General features: G+C 35.0%; 1 protein-coding gene and 1 long non-coding RNA gene across 2 annotated transcripts in view; one reads left to right on the top strand and one right to left on the bottom strand.

Moving 5' to 3' along the window:
• LOC107521906 overlaps nt 1-23,834 on the bottom strand; it is a 46,863-nt gene that overhangs the window by 6,882 nt on the left and 16,147 nt on the right. Inside the window, exon 3 of the long non-coding RNA XR_001599680.2 lies at nt 3,052-3,206. This is a non-coding gene — a long non-coding RNA (uncharacterized LOC107521906). The remainder of the gene's footprint in view (nt 1-3,051; nt 3,207-23,834) is intronic.
• GABRA1 (gamma-aminobutyric acid type A receptor subunit alpha1) overlaps nt 17,979-23,834 on the top strand; it is a 50,568-nt gene continuing 44,712 nt past the window's right edge. Inside the window, exons 1-2 of the mRNA XM_016167073.2 lie at nt 17,979-18,590; nt 20,891-20,979. Coding sequence (XP_016022559.1) covers nt 20,906-20,979 — 74 coding nt within the window. The 5' untranslated portion in view covers nt 17,979-18,590; nt 20,891-20,905. The remainder of the gene's footprint in view (nt 18,591-20,890; nt 20,980-23,834) is intronic.

Here is a 23,834-nt window from a genome sequence, read left to right as displayed (position 1 = left end):
TATATCTAGTTTTAAAAATCTGATTTGAATTATGTCACATTTAATTTCTAAATAAGGACTTCAGTCTTTGATCTCTAACACTGGTTCAAACGTTGTTTCTATAGCTATTTCTTTTCTTAAGATTGTATCAGAAATGTACCTTCTATCAAAAATTCAGAAAATAAACATCCTTGTTCACACATATACATATTTACTTTGTGGAAGAGACAAACTAGAATCCTGTCCAGGGCTTTCCCTCAAAATGAGTTGCCTGGTGAAAGTCACATAGCAATAATTTTGAAGGAGGGTTCGGAAAGCCTCAGCCTCTATTTCTGTATGACACTGAAAAAGTTGCTTAACTGCTCTGAGATTTCCGTTTCCTTGTTGTGAAGTTCAGGCACTGGATTAAATGCTCTCTAAGAATCATCATTCCATAAACCGATTCATCTCAATATCTGATTTTCATGATTCTTACAAATTTTACAGGGCTACACCGAGCATGTTTCTGGACATGAGAAAATGCCTATAATTCTTGAAAAGTTTTATTTCATAAATGTTTTAAAGGCTCGGTTCCAGGATTTTTATCTCAGTGTTTTCATTTCCATTCGTGAAAAACAAAGACTAAGCTTCATGGCTCTTTGTCATCCTCATTCCCAAACTAAGTGCTGCCTTTTTGTCTCATGGACTATATCACTCTTATGGAAATAAAAAATTGAATTTAATTGGAGCAAAAGAGGAAGTTCTACTATATGCAATAATGTCCCCTTTCTTTTGATTCTGTGCTCCAGGACATCAGTAAAACTTTTAATAGGATAATGATAATTAAGCAGAGGTAGTGCACAGCACTTGCTACTCCAAACTCCCTTTGAGAAATAGGTGCAGTCCAAATACAAACAAACAAAATGTACTTTTCCATAAGTAGGCTACTATCATGTAATATAGTTCTAAGTTACCTTATGATTATTTTCTAATTAAAAAAATATCTATTTCTTAAGCTGACTGTATACGCAACATCCATCGATCCCCGGCCCAATCTGTACACTCGGCCTCTGCCATAAAGCATAAAGTGATGCTTTCTCCCAAAAATCTTCATGACTAGTATTTCTTGGATACATTCCCTTGTAGGAGGTAAAACATTTCATGCACTTCAAAGAAAAAAAGGTTCCTCAAGGAATAAAGTCAGAGGCGGGAATCACTATAAAGTAATACAAATGGTAGGCAAAAGCATCGCGGGGGATTTGAGTTCTAACTCTTCGTACACTGACTGATATCTCCAAGAAATACAGTTGGTAGGATGGAGTTGATGAGAGTTGTGGATGGAATGTAAATGATAGCAAAAAACCACCATTATAATAAAGGAGGTAATCTACCACCTCAAAACATTTTTCAAAGTTTGGCCTGTGTCAACACCTCCAAATGCAGAACTCTGTTCCAGGCCCACATATTTACCCAAAAGAGCAACTCGCTTCTATCCTCCAGTTATATCAAAGATGAAGATCTTGGGAAATGACATATTGCTACCTCTTTTCATTTATTACATTTTCTATCTGCCTTGTATTTCCATTTCTTCCCTATACAGAAAACTCCTATTTACCCCTTGAAATTTAACCGAGCATCTTGGAAAGACTTCCATTACATACTCAGAGTCAATCACTTATTTTCCCACATCATTGGCATTTTGTACAGTGCCTGGCACATGGTAATTTCTTAATAGTTGTGTTACTTATGTATGTATTATTTATGACAGTAATTTTCGGGATCTTTAATAAGCAAATGTGCCTTCACATCTTTAAGAGAAATGTGAAATATACAGGGTATATCAGGAATTTCATCCAATTGCTGGTAAGTTAACAGAGACCTGGCTCCAATGGCTTAAACACATTAGCATTTTACAGGCTCGCTAACACCAAGTTAAGATGCTGGGTGCTAGTGCACAAAATAAACTGAAGTTTCATTTATACCTGTTTGTAGTTTAAGCCTTGACAATTGGCGTTTCTTATTGTAATACAAATACCCAACTTAAGCTTTGATTGCCCAGGCATCAACTTCAAAGAGGCACCCACTTTAAAGATGGCTATCTGGACCTCGCACAAGGCCAATCACTTAGCTAGATAAAGGGCCAAGCCTTCCTTCCCCACTCTTTCCTTCATTTTAAAGATCTTTGTTGATTTCGATAACTGACCATTTGGGTTGCTTGTTTTTGTCTTTAAAGTCCCACTGTTAGGTTTTAAATTCACCTAAAGTGAGCCTTTGAAATTATCAGCCCCCATCCTCCACCCCAATAAAAGCAGAACCTCAGACCCACATGTACTCTCTCTCTTTCCCATCGGCCTCCCTGTGTGGCTCCAAGTATGGCACGTAATTTTCAGAACTTGTAAGGAATAAGTTTTGTGATTATTACTGCGGAGGGCACCTTGCAATCATAATAAAAACCATTAGGGCAGGTCCAGCCACAATACTGGTTACTGACAGGTTGAGACTGAAACAAAACAGTCTGATTATGCTTATCTTATGGATTTTATCATAAAAGAAAAAAAAAAAAAGCCAGTGTCTCAAGATTGTGACCTACTGGAACTCCAGCCATCCACAGATAACTACCAAAGAGAAAAGTCAAACAGGAAGTGACTACATGGGATCCCTTCACACTTACTTAGAGCCTTCTCTAAAGAACTTTTCTCATAGCACAATCCAAAATTTGACTTTCATGTCATTGGCTTCTTCGATAAAATATAGGCTGAGAAATACACACACACACACACACACTTGGTTATAATACACATATTAACATGGTTATACTCCATCTGCAAACAGAACTAAACACGGTTCCTTTACTAAGAAAGAAATAATGTGGATAAATAAGTTCTGTTAGAGGTTTTTCAAACTATAAAATACTAATTTCATAAAACATTAGCATTTCTAGAAACATGCATTCTTTGTAACACATTTTGGGAAACAGTGGTCTAGACAATTTCTTTTAGATATGTTTTCCCAGTGTAACAACATGCCATTAATTACTAATTACACTAATTTTGCATCTCCTTGTTTTTGATATTCTATTAGATCAAAACCTACCTTTTGGTTCAGGTAGTTTTCTGTGTTTCCATCCCTTTGACTTTGTGAATGCATTTATGAAGCATTTTTTCCAGGATGATAACAACCCTTCCTCTTTAGTGATACTTTCCAGAAACTCATCATTTTTCTTCCAAAGGATGAACTCCCAGAAGCACCTGGAATAAAGCATGGGTCAGCTATATTCGCATGCTGGATGATCGATTTAGGCACTTCTGCCCATCTTATTGTATAGACATTGTACATCTGTTGTCTGCTATGGCATACACTGGAAGGAAAAATGTTATGTGTTGTATTTCAGCTGCTGTATATAGCCAGGCTTTGCAAACAATGCAGACGAAAACCACCAATCATTTTGTCTCATGACTGAACCTAACAATCTCTGTTAGGATACTACAATTCTCTATCAACTGATGACAAAGCTGTCTGCTTATAAGGAAAGAACATCTGCAGCGTAAAGAAGATGCTGCACTAGAATATAGGCTGCACATTCTGCAAAGATCTTGGCTCTGGAGCCAGATAATTCCAAGGATCAAATCCTGTCTCAGGCATAGGATAGATGGAAAATCTCAGGCAAAGAACTTTACCTCCCTGAGCCTCAATTTCCACCTTTCAAAGGAGCATCGAAGCATTCTGCAGATAATTTGGAGGCTTACAAAAAGTATGTTAAGCACTGAGCATAGTTCTCGGCACATAAGTCTCTCTATAATTTGTCATCTTCCTTCTTGTCTTCTTTTTCCTCCTCCAGGTCCTTGTCCTTTTCCTTTTCCTTATCCATATATTGTTATTTCAGCAGTAGGAGAAGTATTATTAATGTTTTAGTAGTAATAGTAGTAGTTATTTGCAAACATATTCAGTACTGTTCTCCAAAAGTTTCTAGGTAAAGGCATTTTTTTCTCATTTTTTTTTCTAGAAATCCGTACACCTGCATTCCACATTGCAAATATATTCCTTATTTTCAGAATACTCATGGCATCAAAAAACTGTGTTTTTTAAAAACTACCCCATGTGACTGCCTTTAATAAGTTCCAACATAATCTAGATCCGGCACAAATTGCTAAATTTATCCAGTATCACTTCTCCTCTCACTCTTTATGTTCTAGCAACATTGCTTTTATTTCTTTTGCTCAAGCCTCAGTGTCCCCACTCGTTCAATCATATCCTCTCTGTCCTCTCCCCTCCCCTCCCCTCCCTCTCTCTCCTCTCCTCTCTTCCTTTTCCCTGTCCTCCAGAGATGTTCTTTTCCCGAAACTACACAGCGGACCTCATACCACATGTTATCACCTTAGAAACGTCTTACCTGACCATTTTAATTAAAGAAGCTCTCTCTGACTACATTATCCTTTTCATTACACTTTATAATATTCAGAACCGCCTGAGATTTAAAAATGGATGTATCCACCTATTTATATTTGTCTCTGCTCAAAAGCAAGAAGGAAGAAAACTGTCAGTCATAGTACTGTATTCCTGATACCTAGAATAATACTTGCCATGCAGGAGGTGCTCAATATGTGAATAAAGGAATTAATGCTAAGTAAACCTTTATTGAACATGAAGGAAGGGAATCGCAGGGTACTGTTTACTCTTTTACCTCTCTATAGAGTTCTTTCGTATGGTGTATCTTTTTCTCTATGTTCTTTCAAAAACTATAAAGTGTCTAACACTTTACCCTACTTGCAACCTAACAATTGATTCTGCCGCAGTTCCATGGATGCTGGCAGACATAAGACTCCCGGGTCGAACGCAAAGGGCTTTATTATTCCAGGCACAGCGGGCAGCATGAGGGTCATGTTTGCGTCAGTGCTCCACACCCCAGACTGCACAGGGCAACATTCAGAGGGCCAGATGGCAGCTATGTATGGAGTGGAGCATCACAGGAGAGGAGCCTGAACTAAGGGAACTCACATTTCTTATTATGAGAAGCCTGCCCACCCTCTGCTCGAGAGGGAAATGCTATCTCGACCTTCCAAGGCTGTAAGAAACCTGCTCTTTCTCTGAAGAGAGACACTATCTCTATCTTCTTAGGCTGAATACTATAAAAACATACTTGAAAAAAATAACCTGGAATAAAGCAACCATTGTCTCTGGTGATAAAATGGGCAGAAATGCTAGAAAATAACAGTGAATTGTTTCCCAATAAGTCCTTCTAACTTCTAGTCACACTTCACCTCAATGTCTATTTTGCTCTTCTAGATCCTACCTTATATAAGACTTGCTCAATCCACGTCTTTGCGCTGAGTGCTCTTGGCTCTTAGGGACCTTACGATCTAATATTAGTGAGTAAGGGACCCTTAGTCTTCCAGCTCTAAAACCAGTACTCCCTACTCCAGCCACTCTAATGAGCACAACCTCCTAAAAAGTTGCAGTGGCTGCCCCTGTTCCTCAGGACAGCAGATAGGAGGCAGTCAGGTAACGCTTTCCCATGAGACTGGAGGTCTGGGTGTCCTTGGGAGCACTCAGGAATAATAAACCCAGCAGAAATTAAAGCATTCTTGCACTGAGAATAATTCCCTCATGTGAATCATTATTATTGGTATTGGTAATAATCAGAATATCTCTAATCAGCATGGTTCCACTACTTTGGAGTTAGAAATATGCCTGTCATAGCTTGGAATGCAACGTCTGTATTTGTAGAGCGAGGATTAGGGGAGGGAAGTTTTTAGTCTAGTAGAAGCCCAGGCACCAATACTTGAGCTGTCAAGTTTTTGAAAAAGTTCAGTAAGGTCTTTGACTTTATGCATTGGGATATATGGGATGATATATAAAAATAATTTTCTTGCTTGTTTCATAAGAGATATAGCCTTCAGTATTGAAAAAGAAATGGAAAAGGGGATGTGAGATACTCAATTTGCAAAATGTGGCATTAACATATCTTTACCTATTCATAAGTCATGGAGTCAAGAACTCTGCATTCTGACTGATGTAACATCAGTGTTCCTATGACCTGGGTCTTTCTAAACCTTTATGACTATAGAGTATAGTCTTTAAGATAGGGCTATTTAAAGCCTATATTGACTTCGTATGCATTGGCATCACTTCTAGGGATCTTGAATTCATCTATTAGATCCTAAATTGCACAGTGCATTGAGAGATGCGTGTTCCTTATGTGTGGCATTTACATGGCTAATTTGTAAATTCTCAAGTGATAGTAACATAATGGCATTCCTTAAATAAAAATGTTTTTATACCAGTGTCATCAGTAATGATACCTACAGTGAAATCTCCTTTGGATTATTGATTTCTAACCTATGAGGAAGAAATAAAAAGTGATAATAATAAGAATAGAAATAATGTCAATACATTTTTAAAAATATTAATTAAGCATTATTATGTTCTAGGCACTGTGCTAAGCATTTTATTTAATTTAGGCTTCATAAGAAGCGGCTCTTATTCCTAATTTCCAGGTGAATAATTAGAGATATAGAAAGGTTGAGTAACTTGTCTCACCTCGGTAATTAGCTGAGTGAGGACAGGACCCTCGTTTCCCTGAAGCTGTTTTGCTGTACTTCCATATGGATGTTTCACTGAGTCTGTTTTGAGCAAAACCTTTCTGCCATCTTTATGCCCATCCAATACTGGATATTCGGCCCCTATCACCAACCTCTGCTCTCACTTGATCTCAAGAGAAGAGAAATTCTCCTCTTTATATCCAGTCTGGAGACTGATGCATGCCAGATACTTCATTGAACTATACTCTATGACTACTAAGTTAATCTTCACTTATCTAGTCCTCTGGAATGCCAACCTATTTAAGCTAAGTGAGAAAGAAGAATGCTAACCTCATCAACCAGGTCTCTATAGTGAAATGTAATGATCAGAGTTTTCAACTTGGAAGGGCTTCAATAAAATCTTGCAGATTTTATTTTATTTATCAAAGATTGATCCTGATCTTTTCATCCTTTAGACAGAAAGCTGTGCTTTCATCCCACAGAAAATAGATGTCCAAAATGCAATGTATAGTCATATATGGAAGAATTGTTGTCTTTCTTTGTGCAACCAGGAAGTTAGATGTTTTTTTGTTGTTGTTGTTGTTGTTTTTCTTTTCTTTTCTTTTTTAATGCCTCCATAAATACTGAACTCATGATGGCATATTTTTTGGGGGTAAAAACAAAGAAACTTGAGACATTTAAATTTATTCTCTGGTTTAAAGCTTATTCTCCTTGCTGAGGCTACATGAGAGAGGAAAAAAAACCACACCAAAAACACAAGCTTCCAAATGAGAGAAATGATCATGCTTGATAAGGATTTAGAGCTATTTATTTGCATAACGGTTGTGAGAAACCATAAAGCAAATCTAAACATCCTTCAATATAATAAGAGGAAACCGACTTAATAATAGAGCTATGAGAATTATGTAATTTGTGAAGGGTTCCAAAGTCTATAGACAGAGAACTGGGTGAGGAGCTCTGGATCCCATCAATGTGATGCTAACATACTTAAACATGTGCTCCCTAGGGTATTTAGCGGCACAAAATAAATTCTGCCTGAAACCAAAAAAAAAAAAAAAAAAAGTGGCTAGAAGTCTCCACACTGATAATACTGTTAACATGGTCATATTTACAGCATGCACCCGTCTTTCATACTCAACCATGCCTGTTTAGTTTGATTGACAGCTTCTCTTTTTCAATCACCTATTATTGAGTTTATAGTAAACCTATAAGCACGTTATTTGGAGCACTGCCAAAGAACCTGAACCAGGTGTCTTATTTCTGAAGAGAAGTGTTACTCTTGGATGACTATATAATTAGGAAGACAAAGAAAGTGAGTATGAGCTTCTAGCACTATGCTGCCACTTTGTCTTCAACTTCTAAGTGAATGAAATCTCAGCAATTTTGAGTATCTATCTCTTCCTGGGTGATAATTATAATAACAAATCTGTCTCTAAACCTAAAGCCAAATTTCTGGGGTTTTAAGCGAACTCCAGTGTCACAGATTCATTTCTTCTGCATCCAGAAATCAAAATCAAATTCTTTTCTTGTTACTGTTTTATAAATTTATTTTTTTACAAAAGATGTATACAGTTGCTAAAAAAAAAAAAATCGTACTATATGGAAAGGATAAAATAAGTGTGATCTCTCTTGACAGTTTTATGTAACCAAACTGTGTACCATTTCAGATCTATGTTTTTATATGTATTCTGCAAAACAGGAATCGTACTATTTAGATGTTTGTTTTTTGATTCAGCAATATATTGCAAGTACCTTTCTATGTCAATGAGTAGACATTGACTTCATTTTTAAAAAACACTATATATAATGTCATGTTGCGAATATATCAAAATTTATTCAACTATTCCCTAGTTTTTGAAATTTTAAGATTCCTTTAATTTTATAGACATTTACAGATGACTCTACATTAAAATTCCACCTTCGTATACCCTTCCCCACTTGCACTAAAATACTTATAGATTCCTAGGAATAGAATTATGAATTTAAATTTTGTATATATTTATCATTTGACACATACTAACAGATTTCTGCCAATTTTATTACCAGCAATTTCGATGAACATTAAATAAGAACATTAAATTCTTAAAAAGTTTTCTAAATCTGATATCTATGGCATTATATTGTTTGTTTATAAATTTCCTTGATCACAATTACAGTTGAATATGTGATCTCATGGTTCTATTTGCAGAATTTCCTTATAAATGTACCATTTCACCCTCTGTACCCATTTTTCTGTGAGTTGTTGGTCTTTTAGTATTGATTTAGTTGATTTAAAATTTTTTTTAGATTCCTTTAACAGTGTTCCATTTTTATTTTTTATAGTTGGAGGTTCAAATCTAATTTTAAGGATGAGTTTTTTATTGCTGTTGTATTTTAATATATTATTCATAATCCTGTTCCACGTATTAAATAATAAATTACTTCACATTGATTTAGACCACCTTTTCAAATGAAATTTCTCATATATGCATGAATCTGTTTGGGGGCTCTTGATGGTTCTTTTAGCTGTGCAACTCTTTCTGGGCAGAACTATTGAGTTTACTTACTACAGTTTCTTCATGTATATTTTTACATCTGGCAAAACAATCCCTATGCCTAGATTTTTTTTTCTCAAAATTTTTTTTAATGTCTTTGTTCATATTTACTATCTGAGATAAACTTTTGAATCAACCTAACCCATTCTAAAAATTATCTAAGTAGACTATTCATTACATATGTAAAAATTTTGTATGAAACAAATTCCGAAAACTCCAAGGCAATGATAGATAGATAGATAGATAGATAGATAGATAGATAGATAGATAGATATAGATAGATATGAATTCTAACCAATGAGCATAAAAAAGTGAAACTAGGGATTTGAGTAGGTTTGTCCTCCAAGTGTGCTCTTAAATGAAGAAGTCTCGAATTTGGATTTGGATTTGGAAACTAGGCAGAAATAACGATCTCAACAAAGGATGGCTACCGAGGCCTCTTAAAATAAAGATGGCATGGACAAGTAACTACTTAATATTTTTCAGGAGTCGTTTTTATTTTTTTTAGATTTTCTAAATTTTTAATTTTTCCATGATATTTGATGTGCTGAACTCTGAAAACTATACTTCTCTTTACATTGTGCAATCAATTTGTTTCAAAAGATAAGAGATTTTAGCAACTTTAGAGTAAACATGGTATTTCAAAGGAAACAATAATAAGAAAATTTGGGACTAAGCTTTCAAATCTTACACTTTCTCCTACCAATACCCATGTATTACAGTCCTCAAATGTTTTTTTTTTTTTTTCCTTACATTTTCCTGGTGCCTCACAAGCTCTTATCAAGAAAGGTATCAGCCCATCCTCTATTTTTTATTTCCATTTTCTTTTGCCATTAATGTATTGCTCAGAGCCAAATTACATATTGATTTTAGGAAATGGGAGGAGAGGAGATCATGTTTCACATTTTTTTTTCATAATTTATGGGGCCTTCCATGAGCATATACACGGGAGACAGATGCTGCTCTGACTGAGAACAGCGCTTGTATCTGTGCCCTCCTTAGGTCTCTGACAAAGGCTTTCTGAACCTTGACTGACCTTCCCCAACCATGTTCTTCCAAAGCCACGAGGCACTTCTCCTGAATTCGCTGACTTGCTTGGGAGCCTGACAAAAATGTCTCCAGGCTCTGAAATCATGATTTAAACATATGGCTGTCAGACTAACTTAGGACAGTTCAATTCCTGAAATAGCTAGTTTTCCTAGAGGTATGGAGTCTCTCAAGGTCACCCAAAGAGTAACTGTAGTATTTTAACATGGTTTACAGAGCTAATAATGAAGGATAAGAACAGAACATCAGCCTAGTTAAGCTGCTTTTCAGACACTTTCTAAATTCTGGCTTTATTCCACTTTGATGGTATAGAAAAAATATAAATGCACTTTTAACTCAAATCAGTCTATTAAAGGATTTAAAACAAAACAAAATGTTTTATATATGATTTTCGACTTAATAATAGTTGGCATTTGTGTTTAATTTGAATTTCAGAACATTGATATGATTCATTTGGTTTATCATGGAATGAACTTCCCTGCTAAATAAAATACTTCCGCACAAATAAATAAGAGGAAAAGCATAGCATAAAAATGGATCTCCACAAGTGTTTTCCCTGATCCTTTCTTTGTCAAGTAAAAAATTGCTTTTCAATGTCAGAATTTGCTGAAACAATAATAAACGGCTTGTCTTTCAATGCTCCCTTCTGGAGTGTCTGAACCGCTTCCTCCTGCAGCAATATCTACTCCAACTGCCAGAAAACAGTACAACATAGTAAGAGAAGGTAATTTTCCTTAAACTCTTATTTATTAATTTTCATCCTCTTTACATTGTATTCCATTTTATCTTATTTCAACATTAAGCCATCCTATATTTTCACTAAACACATACTACTTATTGGCAAAATAGTTCAGCAGAAGTTGGATGGAGACATAATTTTTCTCCTCCTGTTGTGGGGTTATGGTTGAGTCTTGCAGTTGCTTCAGCCTTAAGCATTTTATGTCTTATGTCCTACTACCTGCTGAGTTGAATTTCTCTGAAATAATGAATTCACTTTCGTGCAAAGGTCAATGCTTTCTTGCTTTAGGCTATAACTATATGATGAAAAAAACCAAATGGTCAATCTGGTATTTGATAAATTTTGGCTGTGAGTTGGTTCAACTGCAAGGCCTCAACTTGATTGGTTGCCGTGTACAAAATCTTAATTTCAAAATATGAAAAGCTAATAAATGTTCTGGGAAAAGTTATACGTTTTCACAGACTGTTCATTGGAAAGATTATATTAATAATAACCACGGTTATCAACTGATGAAAATGTTTCCATGTATTAACTACTTTGCAAGTATATCTCATTAATATTTTATGTAAAATAAAATTATTAATTCTCTATTACAAATAGTGAAACTGAAGTTCAGGAGAGTTAGGTGGCCAAATAGTAACTGCAAAAAAAAAAAAAAAAAAAAAAAGAATTTGAAGTAATCCTACTTTCTGAAATATGTTATTCTACTTTCCTATATTAAACACTTAAAAATTTTTAATTCACGAGAACTACATTTGATTGTGAAAATATTTTTAATCAGAAGTATTTTCAACAGGCTCTTATAACAGTTCCTTCCCCAGGATATAATTTATCATCATTGCCTTATAATCACAAATTTATTGAAGCCACAAAATCTATGCTTGGGTTCAAATCCAGACTCTTGATTTATAAACTATGTGTCTCTGGGAAAATGTCTTATTCTTTTTGAACTCAGTCTCTATCTGTAAACAGCATTATTGAGAATGCAACCGCAAGATTATGTGAAAATAAGAAGTATAATGTGTATTATAGCTATTAAATAGGAGATAATCTGTTTTATGGGGGGAGGAAGTGGTATTTTGGAGTTCATTCTCTCATCTCCTTAAATGAAATTTAAAAACAGTCTACTTAATGTTAGAATTCTAAGACTGAATGTGAGTAGTGACAAACAGTAAGCCCACTCAATTGCTTTCAAAATCACACTTTACTTCTTTCAAAAGCAATTATGAGCTGTCATCTTCACAAGTAGTTGAAGTGTAGGACAAGTAAATACATCTTCATTTGTCATCTTGATTCTTTATGTTAAGTTGGCATTGGACTATACGGTTTCCAGTGTTGTATCTTTTTACTCATCCAGAAAAATATGCTTTCTGGGCCAAATCTCAAGTTTTCATGGGGGAAAGTCTATATTCTGAAGATCTGTATGGGTTTATAGTTTCTTAAATAAAATTACTCAAAAGTTATTATCATTAATCTTTAAAACTCTTCAGCTCCAACTTACTCCTGCCTAAGCTTATATACGTAATTAGAATGGAAATTGTAAAATTTTCTCTAATAAAAATCTTGGTGAATATTAATATAACCAAACGTGGAAATGGGCTAGGTTGAGATTCTTTAGTTGTAAATTATAGTAAAAAAAAAAAAAAAAAAAACTAATTAGTTCTATTTTCTACATTTAACACAAAGACATCAGTTACATTTGAATATATTTATAAACAACCATAATAAAAAATGCATTCACATCCACAAACTCATTTTCATTTCATTCTAGAAAATACAATTATTGTAAACATCAAGAATTGGGAGCTATTGAACAGATGGGGCATTAGTGTCTTAATTCTTGATCCTTGTTCTAGTAAATCCTTCCGTTTTATATCCTTTCCACAAATACTACAGCCATTCAGGGCAAGATGAATGATTTTTTAAATGCTGCTTTAATGTTTGTGTCACTTTTTGTGTTTCACAATCTCAAACAAATATGTAAACGCAGCTGCCCAACAGGATAATGAGGCCACATTAAAATCCTCAAATATTCTAAACGAGGCATATCCTAATCATGCCAGAAGGTTCTGCATAAACTAAATGCAATTTCTTGGTACGAATGTGCCTTTATTTTTATTATTATTTCTGATAAGTAATCTCTCTAAACTGATTCCTCAACTCAGATCTTTAATTTTTCATTCTGCATGCTAAACACCTAATAAATAATACAGATTGAGTATCTATTAATTATGTTCACTTTAACAAAGAAAACAGGTAAATAAGAACTCTATTTAAAGGAGTTCACACAGAAACTATAAGTACACACGCACACACGTGCATACACTTAAAGTCTGATGAAAGAATCACATATATATAAATCCTGACTGCCTTAATTTAGCCACATAAATAGAGAATTTTTATGGCTTCCTCAGTCGATTCATATAGGATATAACATTTTAAAATACCTAATCTACATTAAAATGTAACATTTTAATAAATTATGTTTGTCTTCTTGCCTCCCTCCTGACTTACAACTTTCAAGTTGCCAGTGATATCTACAGAGTCTAAAACCCTTCTCTGAAGTTTTAGAAATGACTGATATTTGCTATTTCAAAATAAATAATTTATTTTGACTACTAGGATATTAGCATCCATTTTAAGTCTGAATAAATCTGCATTTCCTGCTTGGGTTGATAAATTTGACAAATATGAAAAGACTGAAAGAAAATGGGTGACTCTGGGTCACACATGAGCTGCTGATAACTGGGAACTGCCACAGAAGAACTGGACAGTGTCCTACTTATATAACTATTAAACAGACTCTGTCTCTCATATATATATTTTATTCCTGACAGATATTAGTTGAGTTCTTCCTAAATCTTATGGGAAAATGATATAAAATATACCTCTGGGAGAGTCTATGGCTGGCTACAGTAGATGTAGTTTGAACACATGCTGTGGTTGCGTCTATCTCGGAGCATAATCTCTTCAAATTTTCCTGGTTTGGAATATATGTAAAATACTCTATGCCCAAGGCAGGTGTAGAGGAAAGCATTCTTTTTCTTGGAACACTTTAGAAATAAAAATATAGGCCTAGGATGTGAGGTGATGTGGGAGCTAACTTGTGACAGTATTTTGTCTGACAACTAAGAATTTTACATTTCAGTTAAATCTTGTGCAAAATGTGGATAATATAATCAATATATGAGCTACGTGAACATGCTGTAGAGAATGTGCTAAAATGAACGAAAATAATGAATCCGTGTTGAGACAAAAGAGGAGGAAATTGGCATTTACAGGATACCTATTAGGTGTTATGCAAGAAGACTATGTGATTCCCATCTGTTTTCCCATATTATGCCAAGACCACCAAACAAAGTAACATTACCTCATTTCATTTTAAAAGTTCAGAAAATGAGTTTCAGGAAAGTTCAGTAACATACCAAGGGTCACACAGCCATTAGGTATCAGTGACTTCATATATCCAAATATGAGCATCCACTGTGCCATGCTAACCTGGGTTCTACTTCAAGAAAGATCAGAAGAAAAATTATATAATCTTTGTGCTCTGTCAGAGTGGCTGGAGCAAACAATCCCAAAGTACCTTTAGAGTGCCAACCATTTATGACTCAAACATTTGGAGAAAATTTTGATTTTGTTTTACGATACTTACCACTACACTGAAAAGTCAAACTAGCCTTCCAGCCCAGGAAAAAGAATTTGTTCAGGTAACTCAGAGGGCAAAGGTGTCCAGGCTAAGGTACAAAAAGGACTCTGTTACTTACATCACAGTTCTTTCGTCTTCCCAACTAAGCTAGCCTCTGGATGTGCTAGTATAATTCATTAATAAGACAGCCTATTATTTTATATAGGAAAATTAGAAAAGGAGGCTAGTTTAGTGAGCATAAATATTTCATATAGGAGGCCCACTACATACATGCAAATGTAGATGAAATCATGTTTAACCGCATCCTTTATGTTTATTGTTACAAATGGATGACCATTTTTCACAGTATGTTAACATTAAAGCGTACTTTTATTGTATATATCTGAGCCGTACAAACATATTTTAAAAAGCCACTTGATTCTAGATTTCAGCCGAAGCTTATTTGATATTTTATAATTTTTACTTTTCTCTTCTTCTCTCGTACCTCTATTTTGTAAATGATAAAAAAGCCATGCTGAATTAATGAGAATACTCTTACTATTTTTTCTTCTCATTTGGTTCACATTTAGTTGGAGAAAGTAAAAACATTTCTGTTGAAAAGAATCAGTACTACTTCTTCAATTAGGTCAGGGCTTCCTGCCATTTAAAATTGACAGAAAAAGCAAAATGTACCAGACTGAAACACTAGAAATAGAGCTATTAGGCCTCCCCAGGATCCCTGGTCCTAGGTTTAACCTCAAATCCCTTCTTCCCAGAACTAGTGACTGAAGGGCCTTTGAGACTGGCCTTATACAATAGAAGGAAAATGATAGAAACCTCAGAAATACTAAAGTAAGCCTGACACTATGTTGTAATTGGATGTACAAGATCATTAAAGAACTCGTCATAAGTAAATTTTTAAAAAAATATTCGGTGTAAGGTTTTATGTGATTGGCATGCAGACAGTAAGGAAAGAAAGTAATATAGAAGTGTGATTAAGAGAATAAGCCTTGAAGTCAGAATATCTGGGTTTGCACTCTGTCATGAGCACTCACTTAGCTGTGTGACCTTGGGCCTTGGGCAAGTCTCTTGATCTCTATAATCCATAATTTATTGAATAATTTGTAAAACAGGGATATCGAGACTCTCTCTCAGAGACATATTTCAAAAATTAAACTGCATGATTTATGCAAACTGGTTAGCACATTACTTGGCACCACGTAAACAATTTAAAAATATTAAACATCATAGTGATTATTATCTCAAAACTTACTTCAATCACATGCATACACACATAAAAATAGATTTTTTCCTGGGAGGGCAAGAATGCCCATAATTATCTATAAGATTCAATGTAACAAGACAATATAAATTATTTCTTTGCAATTAATTTCTTATATTTTATTCCCTGGTATTATGTGCATAAATTAATACTACCTTAGATGGAAAATAATAAACACACTCACAATTTATAGTTGGAATTGCTGTTTCGAAATCAAATTATTAATATTTTAAACACTCACAATTTATTAAATTTATCTACTGAAAAGATACATGTCCCAAAACAAATTCTATATACATCTTCTAGTAAAAACTGCCTTGTGAGGACTGTATCTTAAATAGGAAATCATAGTATGGACATTTTCATTTCCTTATGTATGCTTTAGTTGCAAGACAAACCCAATAGTTATTTACAAATATTTATTTGTTTTAAAATATATGGAAATGCCACGTTGGATAGTCATATGACACATTTAATCTGCAGCAAGATGTGACTGGCATTGTTCTCAGAGATAATTTTTCAAATGAAAAAATATCAGTGACTGTGCTTGAAAAAACATAATCGGTAGAGTGATTTGGTTGTACAGCATTAGATACGGGATATAAAGTTATTCTCAATTTGTAGAAAAGAGTAAAAGGAGCTGTGACAATGTAGTCAAGAGGAAAAAAAAAGATCAAAATACCACATTTTTAGGACTATAAGCCTTTGTTGAATCAAAACAAAATAATGAAATTGCATTATTCTGTCAGGTAAGAAAATGTTTTCTGTCAACCCAGGGTTGCAAAACCTTATTAGAGTGAATTTTATTCTCAAAATTGATCAATAAATATATGAAGTAAGAGATGCATAAATGAATGAATGAATAAATAAAGGTTGGGTAATGTTACATAAGGAAGCTACAATGTTCCTTCAATGGATATCTTTAAGAATACATTAATGTTTGTTGAGTTTGAACAGCGTAGGCAACTATTTATTGTCCAGAAGCTGGAATATCATAAGATGGTCTTCAGATCTTGCTTCGAGATTTATTTCTGAAATAATTTCCCAATAGCACAAAACTCAGAATATAACCAAGCTGAACTCTGAATGTAGTCTTCAATTTTATATCCCTTATCATTTCGATCGCTGGTCTTAACTTTTAATAATGTGTGCTAATTGCATTATAGCTCTAGGCCAAAGAACACTTGTAGAATAAAAAAACCCATCAGTGGTATGGACTGACCATTTAGGTTTTTTCTTCACTTGGCCAAGCTCCACCCCTATTGGTAATATCTCCTCTGCCAGAAGTCCTCCTGGGGAAAATGATCAGCTAGTTCATCAAAGTTCAGACTTTATTTCTCAGAAGCGTTACTTGGAGGCACCCCATCTTTTCAGCTCCTCCTACCTAGACCGAGCAAAAGTGCTGAAGGGACAGCTCCCTGCGCTCCAGGTCATTTCAGGGAGGATCCCAGGGAAACTGCACCCATCTCCTTTCTGCTACACTCATTCACAAAATCCAAGGAGAGAATTACAGTCGTCCTCGATTCCTTGGAAATTTAGTTAGATTGATACTGAAACACACCCTCCTTCCCTAAGGAATAATTATTCGTGGGTGGAGAGACACTGGGGAGGGTAGCAGAAGAGGGCAGAGAAAGAAGGGGGAAAAAAGCAGAAGAGGGTTTGATATTGACTTTTAAAAAAAATTTTTTTTGTTCATCTTTTCTCCTCCCCTTCTCCCAATTTCCTAATCCCGAAAATGATGAAGTTCGAGGCAAAGGAATGATTCCGGAAATGGAGATGTGACTCTCAAACCTGGAAATTATTTGGGCAATTTCTTTAAAGTTAAATACTCCTTATCCTAGGAACCCAGCACGATTCACATTTAAAGAGCCTGTGTTTTCTCCATCACGACATAAACAAACACTTGCCTCCAAAGGTTAAAAATCCGGTTCGGCGGAGCACGTTCTGGCTGTCCTCTAAACTAGACTAAGGTGGGGTACAAAGCGCTCACAACCTGTGAAGCTGCGAAACTCTCCAAAACTGGGTGGCCAATTCCCTACTGGCCAGAACTCTACTCTGTCAGTCCCCATCATTCGTGACTACAAGACACGGGAACTCAGACATGTGTGTGGGAGTGCGTGTGAGGGAGGCAGGCGAGAGAGCGCGCTCCCCACATGTGTAACCCTGCATTTCCCCTATTTCACAGCTTGCATTCATTCACATGCATGCAGAGGTTAAATATTTGATCAAAGATGGAATAGCTACACTGATCAGTCTTATTTTAATGGACACACCTTAAAATAGTGTGCTCATAAATTGAAAGTGTGAAAAAAATTCTAAGTGTAGGTCCTAGGTCTCTAACCTTTTCTATCCTTCCTTCCCCCATTCGTACTCATCTCAAAAAAGGGAAGCTTGCAGCAGATTGTAGAAGGATTTGAGTCTGCAGCTAGAGAGAAGGGGATTAGGGCCAGAGCGGTGCAAGTTAAATTGTGCTGCATATAAAAAATGGGCGGATTGGTCTCCAGATCCAGAGGCTGGTACCACCTTCCTTTCTAAAATAAAATCTCTCTGGCATGAAGTCACCGCCTATTTCACATCCGGTTTGCCCTGGGACGTATTACTACTGTCCTGGTAAAGAGAAATCTTTTGTTGTATAGCTGCAGATTGGATATTGGGAAGCAAATTTGGGTGTGAAATCTTCAGCAAAGGAGCACGCAGAGTCCATGATGGCTCAGACCGAGTGAGTGAGAGGCAGAGCGAGGACGCCCCTCCGCTCCCGGCGCGCCCGGACTCGCGGACTCGCGCTGGCTCGGAGCTCTCCACGATTTTCTCTCGCAGACTTTTCCCGGGTCTTAAGCGATCCTGCGCCCAGAGGGGGCTGAAGGTAAGTGCGGCTTCGGACCGCAACATAGAGCTGTGGATGTGCCTTCTCCTAGCTGGAGAGACAGGAATGCTATAGAAACAGGAGAAAGAGGGAACAGGACAAGAGCCTGATCCCATAGCAGGTAGAAACAACGAATGTTTTTCTTTCAGGCTGAAAACCGCAGCGATATAGGAGCATTATTATTATTTTTTCTTCTGCCTCTCCTTTTCTTTACCCCTTTCTTAGGCAGATTTGGATTTATTTCGCGGGGTGGGTGGTGACCTGTTGTTTTAGTCTTCCCCCCCACCCCCAAGAGGGAGCTGGGATGAGGTGGGGAGGGGCGTTGGTGGGCATCGTCTAAAGTTAAGAACACTGGGACAGAAAAACCTGTCTCAATGGTCCATCCTAGGGAAGACACTCTCATTCTGGCTGCAAAAATGCCTTACTTCTCCTTTCCAGTGGACGCTGGAAATGCTGAAATGCCCTCTGGTGTAGGGGTCTCTCATATTTTGAACATGAAAAACTCAATTTATTATTTGATATGGATGGCATGGGATATGGGCGTCTGGAGTGTGTGTGTTTGCTGGGGGGAGGTTGAAGGTGGAAAGGGGTAAGGAGGCAGCATAGCGTTTCTTTTAAACTATTATGTTTGTATTTGCAAGAAACTTTCTTACTCAACAACTCAAGTGCCATGATAGGTTTGTTTTTCTCTTTTTAAAATGTCAGAGGAGCACAAAAAGCTATAGTACCCTGCCTTGAGGTTTTGTTTTATTTACCCCTTCCCAAATTACCTTTTTAAAATAAAAACCAACAAATGTTAACAGGATAAGAGAAGTTGTTTTTCCTTCATAGCAGATGTCAAAGATTAATAAAAGGATGAATTATAATTATGCAATTTAGATGCAATATTTAAATAAACATTTATTTAATATTTCTTGTCATATGCAACTCATCTGTGTCAGAACCATACACTAAACTAAGTAAAAACTACAAAGCTCATAGTTCTGATCTCTAGATCTAGATCATTTAACGCTAAACACATTATGTTTCACTGCTTACATGCCTGTTTTAATGGTTTTAACTGATATAAATGATCCCAGAGAATGTAGAAAGCATTTGTGCAGATGTATTTAAAGGAATACCACATTAAACTATAGCATTCCTAATGAAAAATATGCTTTAAGAGACTTGCTATCCATTAATCACTAAACCTACTGAGGAGTATAGATTCTGGAAAGTGCTAACAAATAAATACCCTCAATATTTCTCATATTATGACTGGAATGAATTATAGCACATTAAATAAAGTATTACGATATCTGCTCTTTAACCAGGCAGTGCACTGGTTTTTAAGAAACTGACTCCATAAATAGGTTATAATTTTAAAAATTCTCTAAGCTTTCTATACTCCTCCATTTCTCTAGCATCCCACTACCAAGTATAAATTCCACAATCAGATGGTGATTGATTACACATTACTGAAGAGGGAAAAAAGAGTCCCTTATTCATGCAAAGCAAAGCACTCCAGCTTCCATCTGTTTGAGATGAAACATTTTCTAGCAGCAACCTGGCAGAATTCAAGAGGGCTTAAAAGATATGTGTGGGCATGTTTGTGTGCATTGATGTGAGTGTGGTTATGTGTGTGTGAGAGAGATCAGCACATGGCTTGACTATAAAGTGTGTCCTTTAGCCTCAAAGAAGCATTAGTGAGCATATTTAACAAGGCAATCACAGGCAGAAAATATAAGCACGACTTTGACATTCAACAGTGTGTTTCCTATGTTTTTTTTTTTTTTTTTAAGACAGGTACAGTTGCTTCTGAAACCAAGGTGCATCCAGAATACAGAGACAAACTCAGTCATCAAAGCATATTAACCTACTCCATCCCAGCCCCCAAACATGCTCTCTCTGTTACAGACACCAGCTTTAAAAATTTCAATTCACAGCTCAGTTGCGGGAACTCAAATCAGAAAGGTCAAATTTTTCACATGATAAAAAAGAGATTTATGCAAACTGTATTGGAAATATAAAGTCTAAAGGAAAAATATAAAGCCCAGAGTAATACTGTCACCTGAAATCTTTTAAACTTGTACTCTTTTACAGGAGAAATTAAAACACTGGTATATTTCTGAATGGAGAAATGGAATGGAAAGTGGAGAATGGATGGTCCAGGTTCCCATTGCTTCCAATGAGGTGTCATATCCCAGTGAGGTCATTTCCTGACTTCAAAGCATTCATCTGAACTGCCTCAGTCAGCCCTAGTGGTTATAACCTGATGTTTCTTACAAGAGACATTGATCTCTACTTGTTCTACTTTTCAGCCGCACAAGCCCGCGATGAAGAAAAGCCTCAGTCTCTCTGACTATCTTTGGGCCTGGACCCTCCTTCTGAGCACACTGACTGGAAGAAGGTGGGGACACTTTATTTTAAATCTGCATGAGAATTTCTGTAACTTTTCATTTATTCTTTCAGGGGGAAGAAAATTGCCCTTGGATGAATTCATGACTAAGGGAATTCAAAAAACTTAACTGCAATAAAATTCCAGCTAAGAATAAAGAAGAGCAGCATGAGAAAATAATGACTTTATTTGTATGTTAGTTAGGATATACTTAACATACTTTTGTTGAGGAATGTATTAATTCAACATTTAAGTCTTAAATTTGAACTTTTCACTGTTCAGTTGTAACTGAACAAAACCTGCGGTTTCTTAATTCACAGAAGAGTTACCTCAATTAATGTCTCCATATTATGTGATTTGATTTTTTAACAAGGCCATTTTTAGCCAATTGTAAAACCATCGAATAACTTGTGACTATATGAAAGTGAAAAGTTTAATATCTGTAATGAGAGTCATATTAGTCTCTATAAATGCATTGTTTTAAAAACATATAAATAGAGGTAAAACATAGTAGAAATATTTAAGAATATTAGATAAACTTGAACTTCTTTATTTAAGTATAACTACTATAGAGACAAGTTATGGGAAAAATTTGAAAACACGGTTAACTGTATTCAAAATATTTGCTAATGATCCAATCAAGCATATAAATATATTATAGAAGCAACAATATAAATGACCAAATATTTCGGATTCTTATTTATCTGCTTTTATATTTTTTTGTGTAGTCTACTCCTGTAGTCCACAAGAAAGTCTTAGACATATTATAAAATACCTAAGATTCTTCAAAATGGAATGGAAAGTGAACCCTTATGAGTTAAGGCAGAGAGATGGAATAGTCTGGGAAGGTATGAATTTGGAAGGACTTTTTAAATTGAGACATTGTCTGTTTTTATTTTTTTTGCTATTGTTTGTGGTAAATAATGACTCTCAGATGAACAGGAAATGCTTTATTGCCAGATACTCTTAATCTGAGGACTTAAATGTTCTTCACTGGTTTTGAAAAATTTTATGAAGTGTTACTATTGTAATGACCTGTAGATGGAGTTAGTGCACAGTATTTTATTATACAGTGGTTCAAGTGGAATCAAAATCAGGTACTGTAACTAACATTTCTCTTTAAATTATATATTTAGTTTAAGAAACATTACATTGGCATGAGTGTTTAACAGTATATAATCTTTATCCTAGGGCTATTATCTGACAATTACAATTGGACATAGTAAATTAGAAGTAAAGATGAAGAATAACCTGATTTTAAAAATCACATTAAAAAAATTACCATTTCAACTGAGGTAGCAGAACTAGTTTTCTGGGGGCGAGGGGGAATATTTCTTGTAGATTTGTTTTCCAATGCAAACAATTGGTGTAAATAATATTTATAAGATAAAACCTGGGTGGCGGGGGAAGCATTTCCTGAATTTGATATAAGCTGTAAAAACAAAGGGAATGCAGGTAAAGGTAATAGATAACTATATTCTAAAACATCATATTAACTATCTGATTGTACTCTGTCATGTCACTGCACCTCATCTTCTCCCCATTCTTATTTTATTGCTTTCTTCCTTGAACTACTCCATCATGCCCTCCTAACAACTGAAGGTGTGCTAACATTTCTTTTCCATCTTCATCGAGATGACCTTCCAATATCCTTGAACGATGCATGCATAGCAGATGGTTTTGTGAATAGTTTTTACAAATAATTGCATTCAGAAAACTGTTTTTGCTTTACTGTTGTCATCTACTAATGAAACATCCTAGAAGACACAAAGCTCACTGAAAATGTTTTTAGAAACTAGTAAAATCTTTAATTTTGGCCCAGGAGAGTAAACCCTCAAACTGCATGGTATTAATATTTAATTTAGGAGGATGAAAAATTATTTAATGGGGTACATTTAATATATTTAATATTGTGGAAAGCTTTTAGTTGTAAGTTTATTAAATTCAAATTTATCAGAAAAAAATGCCCAATATATTTTGCTGATATAAAAGAAATTATCTAAATAATAGTGTGTTTTTTAAATGATACTTTGATTATATTTCTTGCTCCTGTCAAATAGGTGAATCCTGTTTTCAAATGTTACTATTTTTCTTAAATTGAGCAATTATATAAATACACAAGAGTAAAACCAAAGCATACAAAATAGAAAGTATGAAAGTGATATTTTGTGGCAATTTCTTAGTTTATACTCTACATTCTTTTTTTTTTTTTCCTCAAGGTCAGAGCTATCATTGAAATATATCAGTGAGTGTGATCCAACCTTAAATAGAAAACTTTTCTCTCACAGGATTTCCGAAATGTCATCCTAATCATTACATAAAATATGATTAAAGGAACAGATAGATAATATTGTGATTGATGGAAGAAATATACACTATTTAAACTGTAGTCACTATGTGGTTAAAACTCAAAGACTAGCAATGTTAAGACATAAAAAAAAAAACCCATACTTTCAACTAGAAAGATTTAAGGAGAAACAATTACTCCAATATAGAAGAATAGAAATAAAGTTTTAGAATAAAATTTGAAAAGAATGGGGTTCTAGTTCAAGTTTTTCTCACAAATAGCTGTATTTTCTTAAACAAAGCAATAATACTATACTACATTTTAATAAGTCATAAATTAATAATAGTACACCATATCTTCTTCAAGGTACTTTTTACTTCAAAGACCAGAAATGATAAAAATTCAATTAACTAGAGATTTGAATGGACAAATTATAAAACACAAAAATAAGTTCATAAACCTTAAAGCGAATGAAAACTATATAGCGATGTAAAAAATAGTCTAAGAAACAAGTTTCATTTTTTTTCTCATCTTAATATATTAAAAAAAAATCAAAAAAACAAAAAACACAGACGGATAA

Source organism: Rousettus aegyptiacus, unplaced genomic scaffold (genome assembly GCF_014176215.1).
Source record: "Rousettus aegyptiacus isolate mRouAeg1 unplaced genomic scaffold, mRouAeg1.p scaffold_m13_p_7, whole genome shotgun sequence".
Lineage (NCBI taxonomy): Eukaryota > Metazoa > Chordata > Mammalia > Chiroptera > Pteropodidae > Rousettus > Rousettus aegyptiacus.
This window is presented reverse-complemented; position numbering and strand designations above follow the sequence as displayed.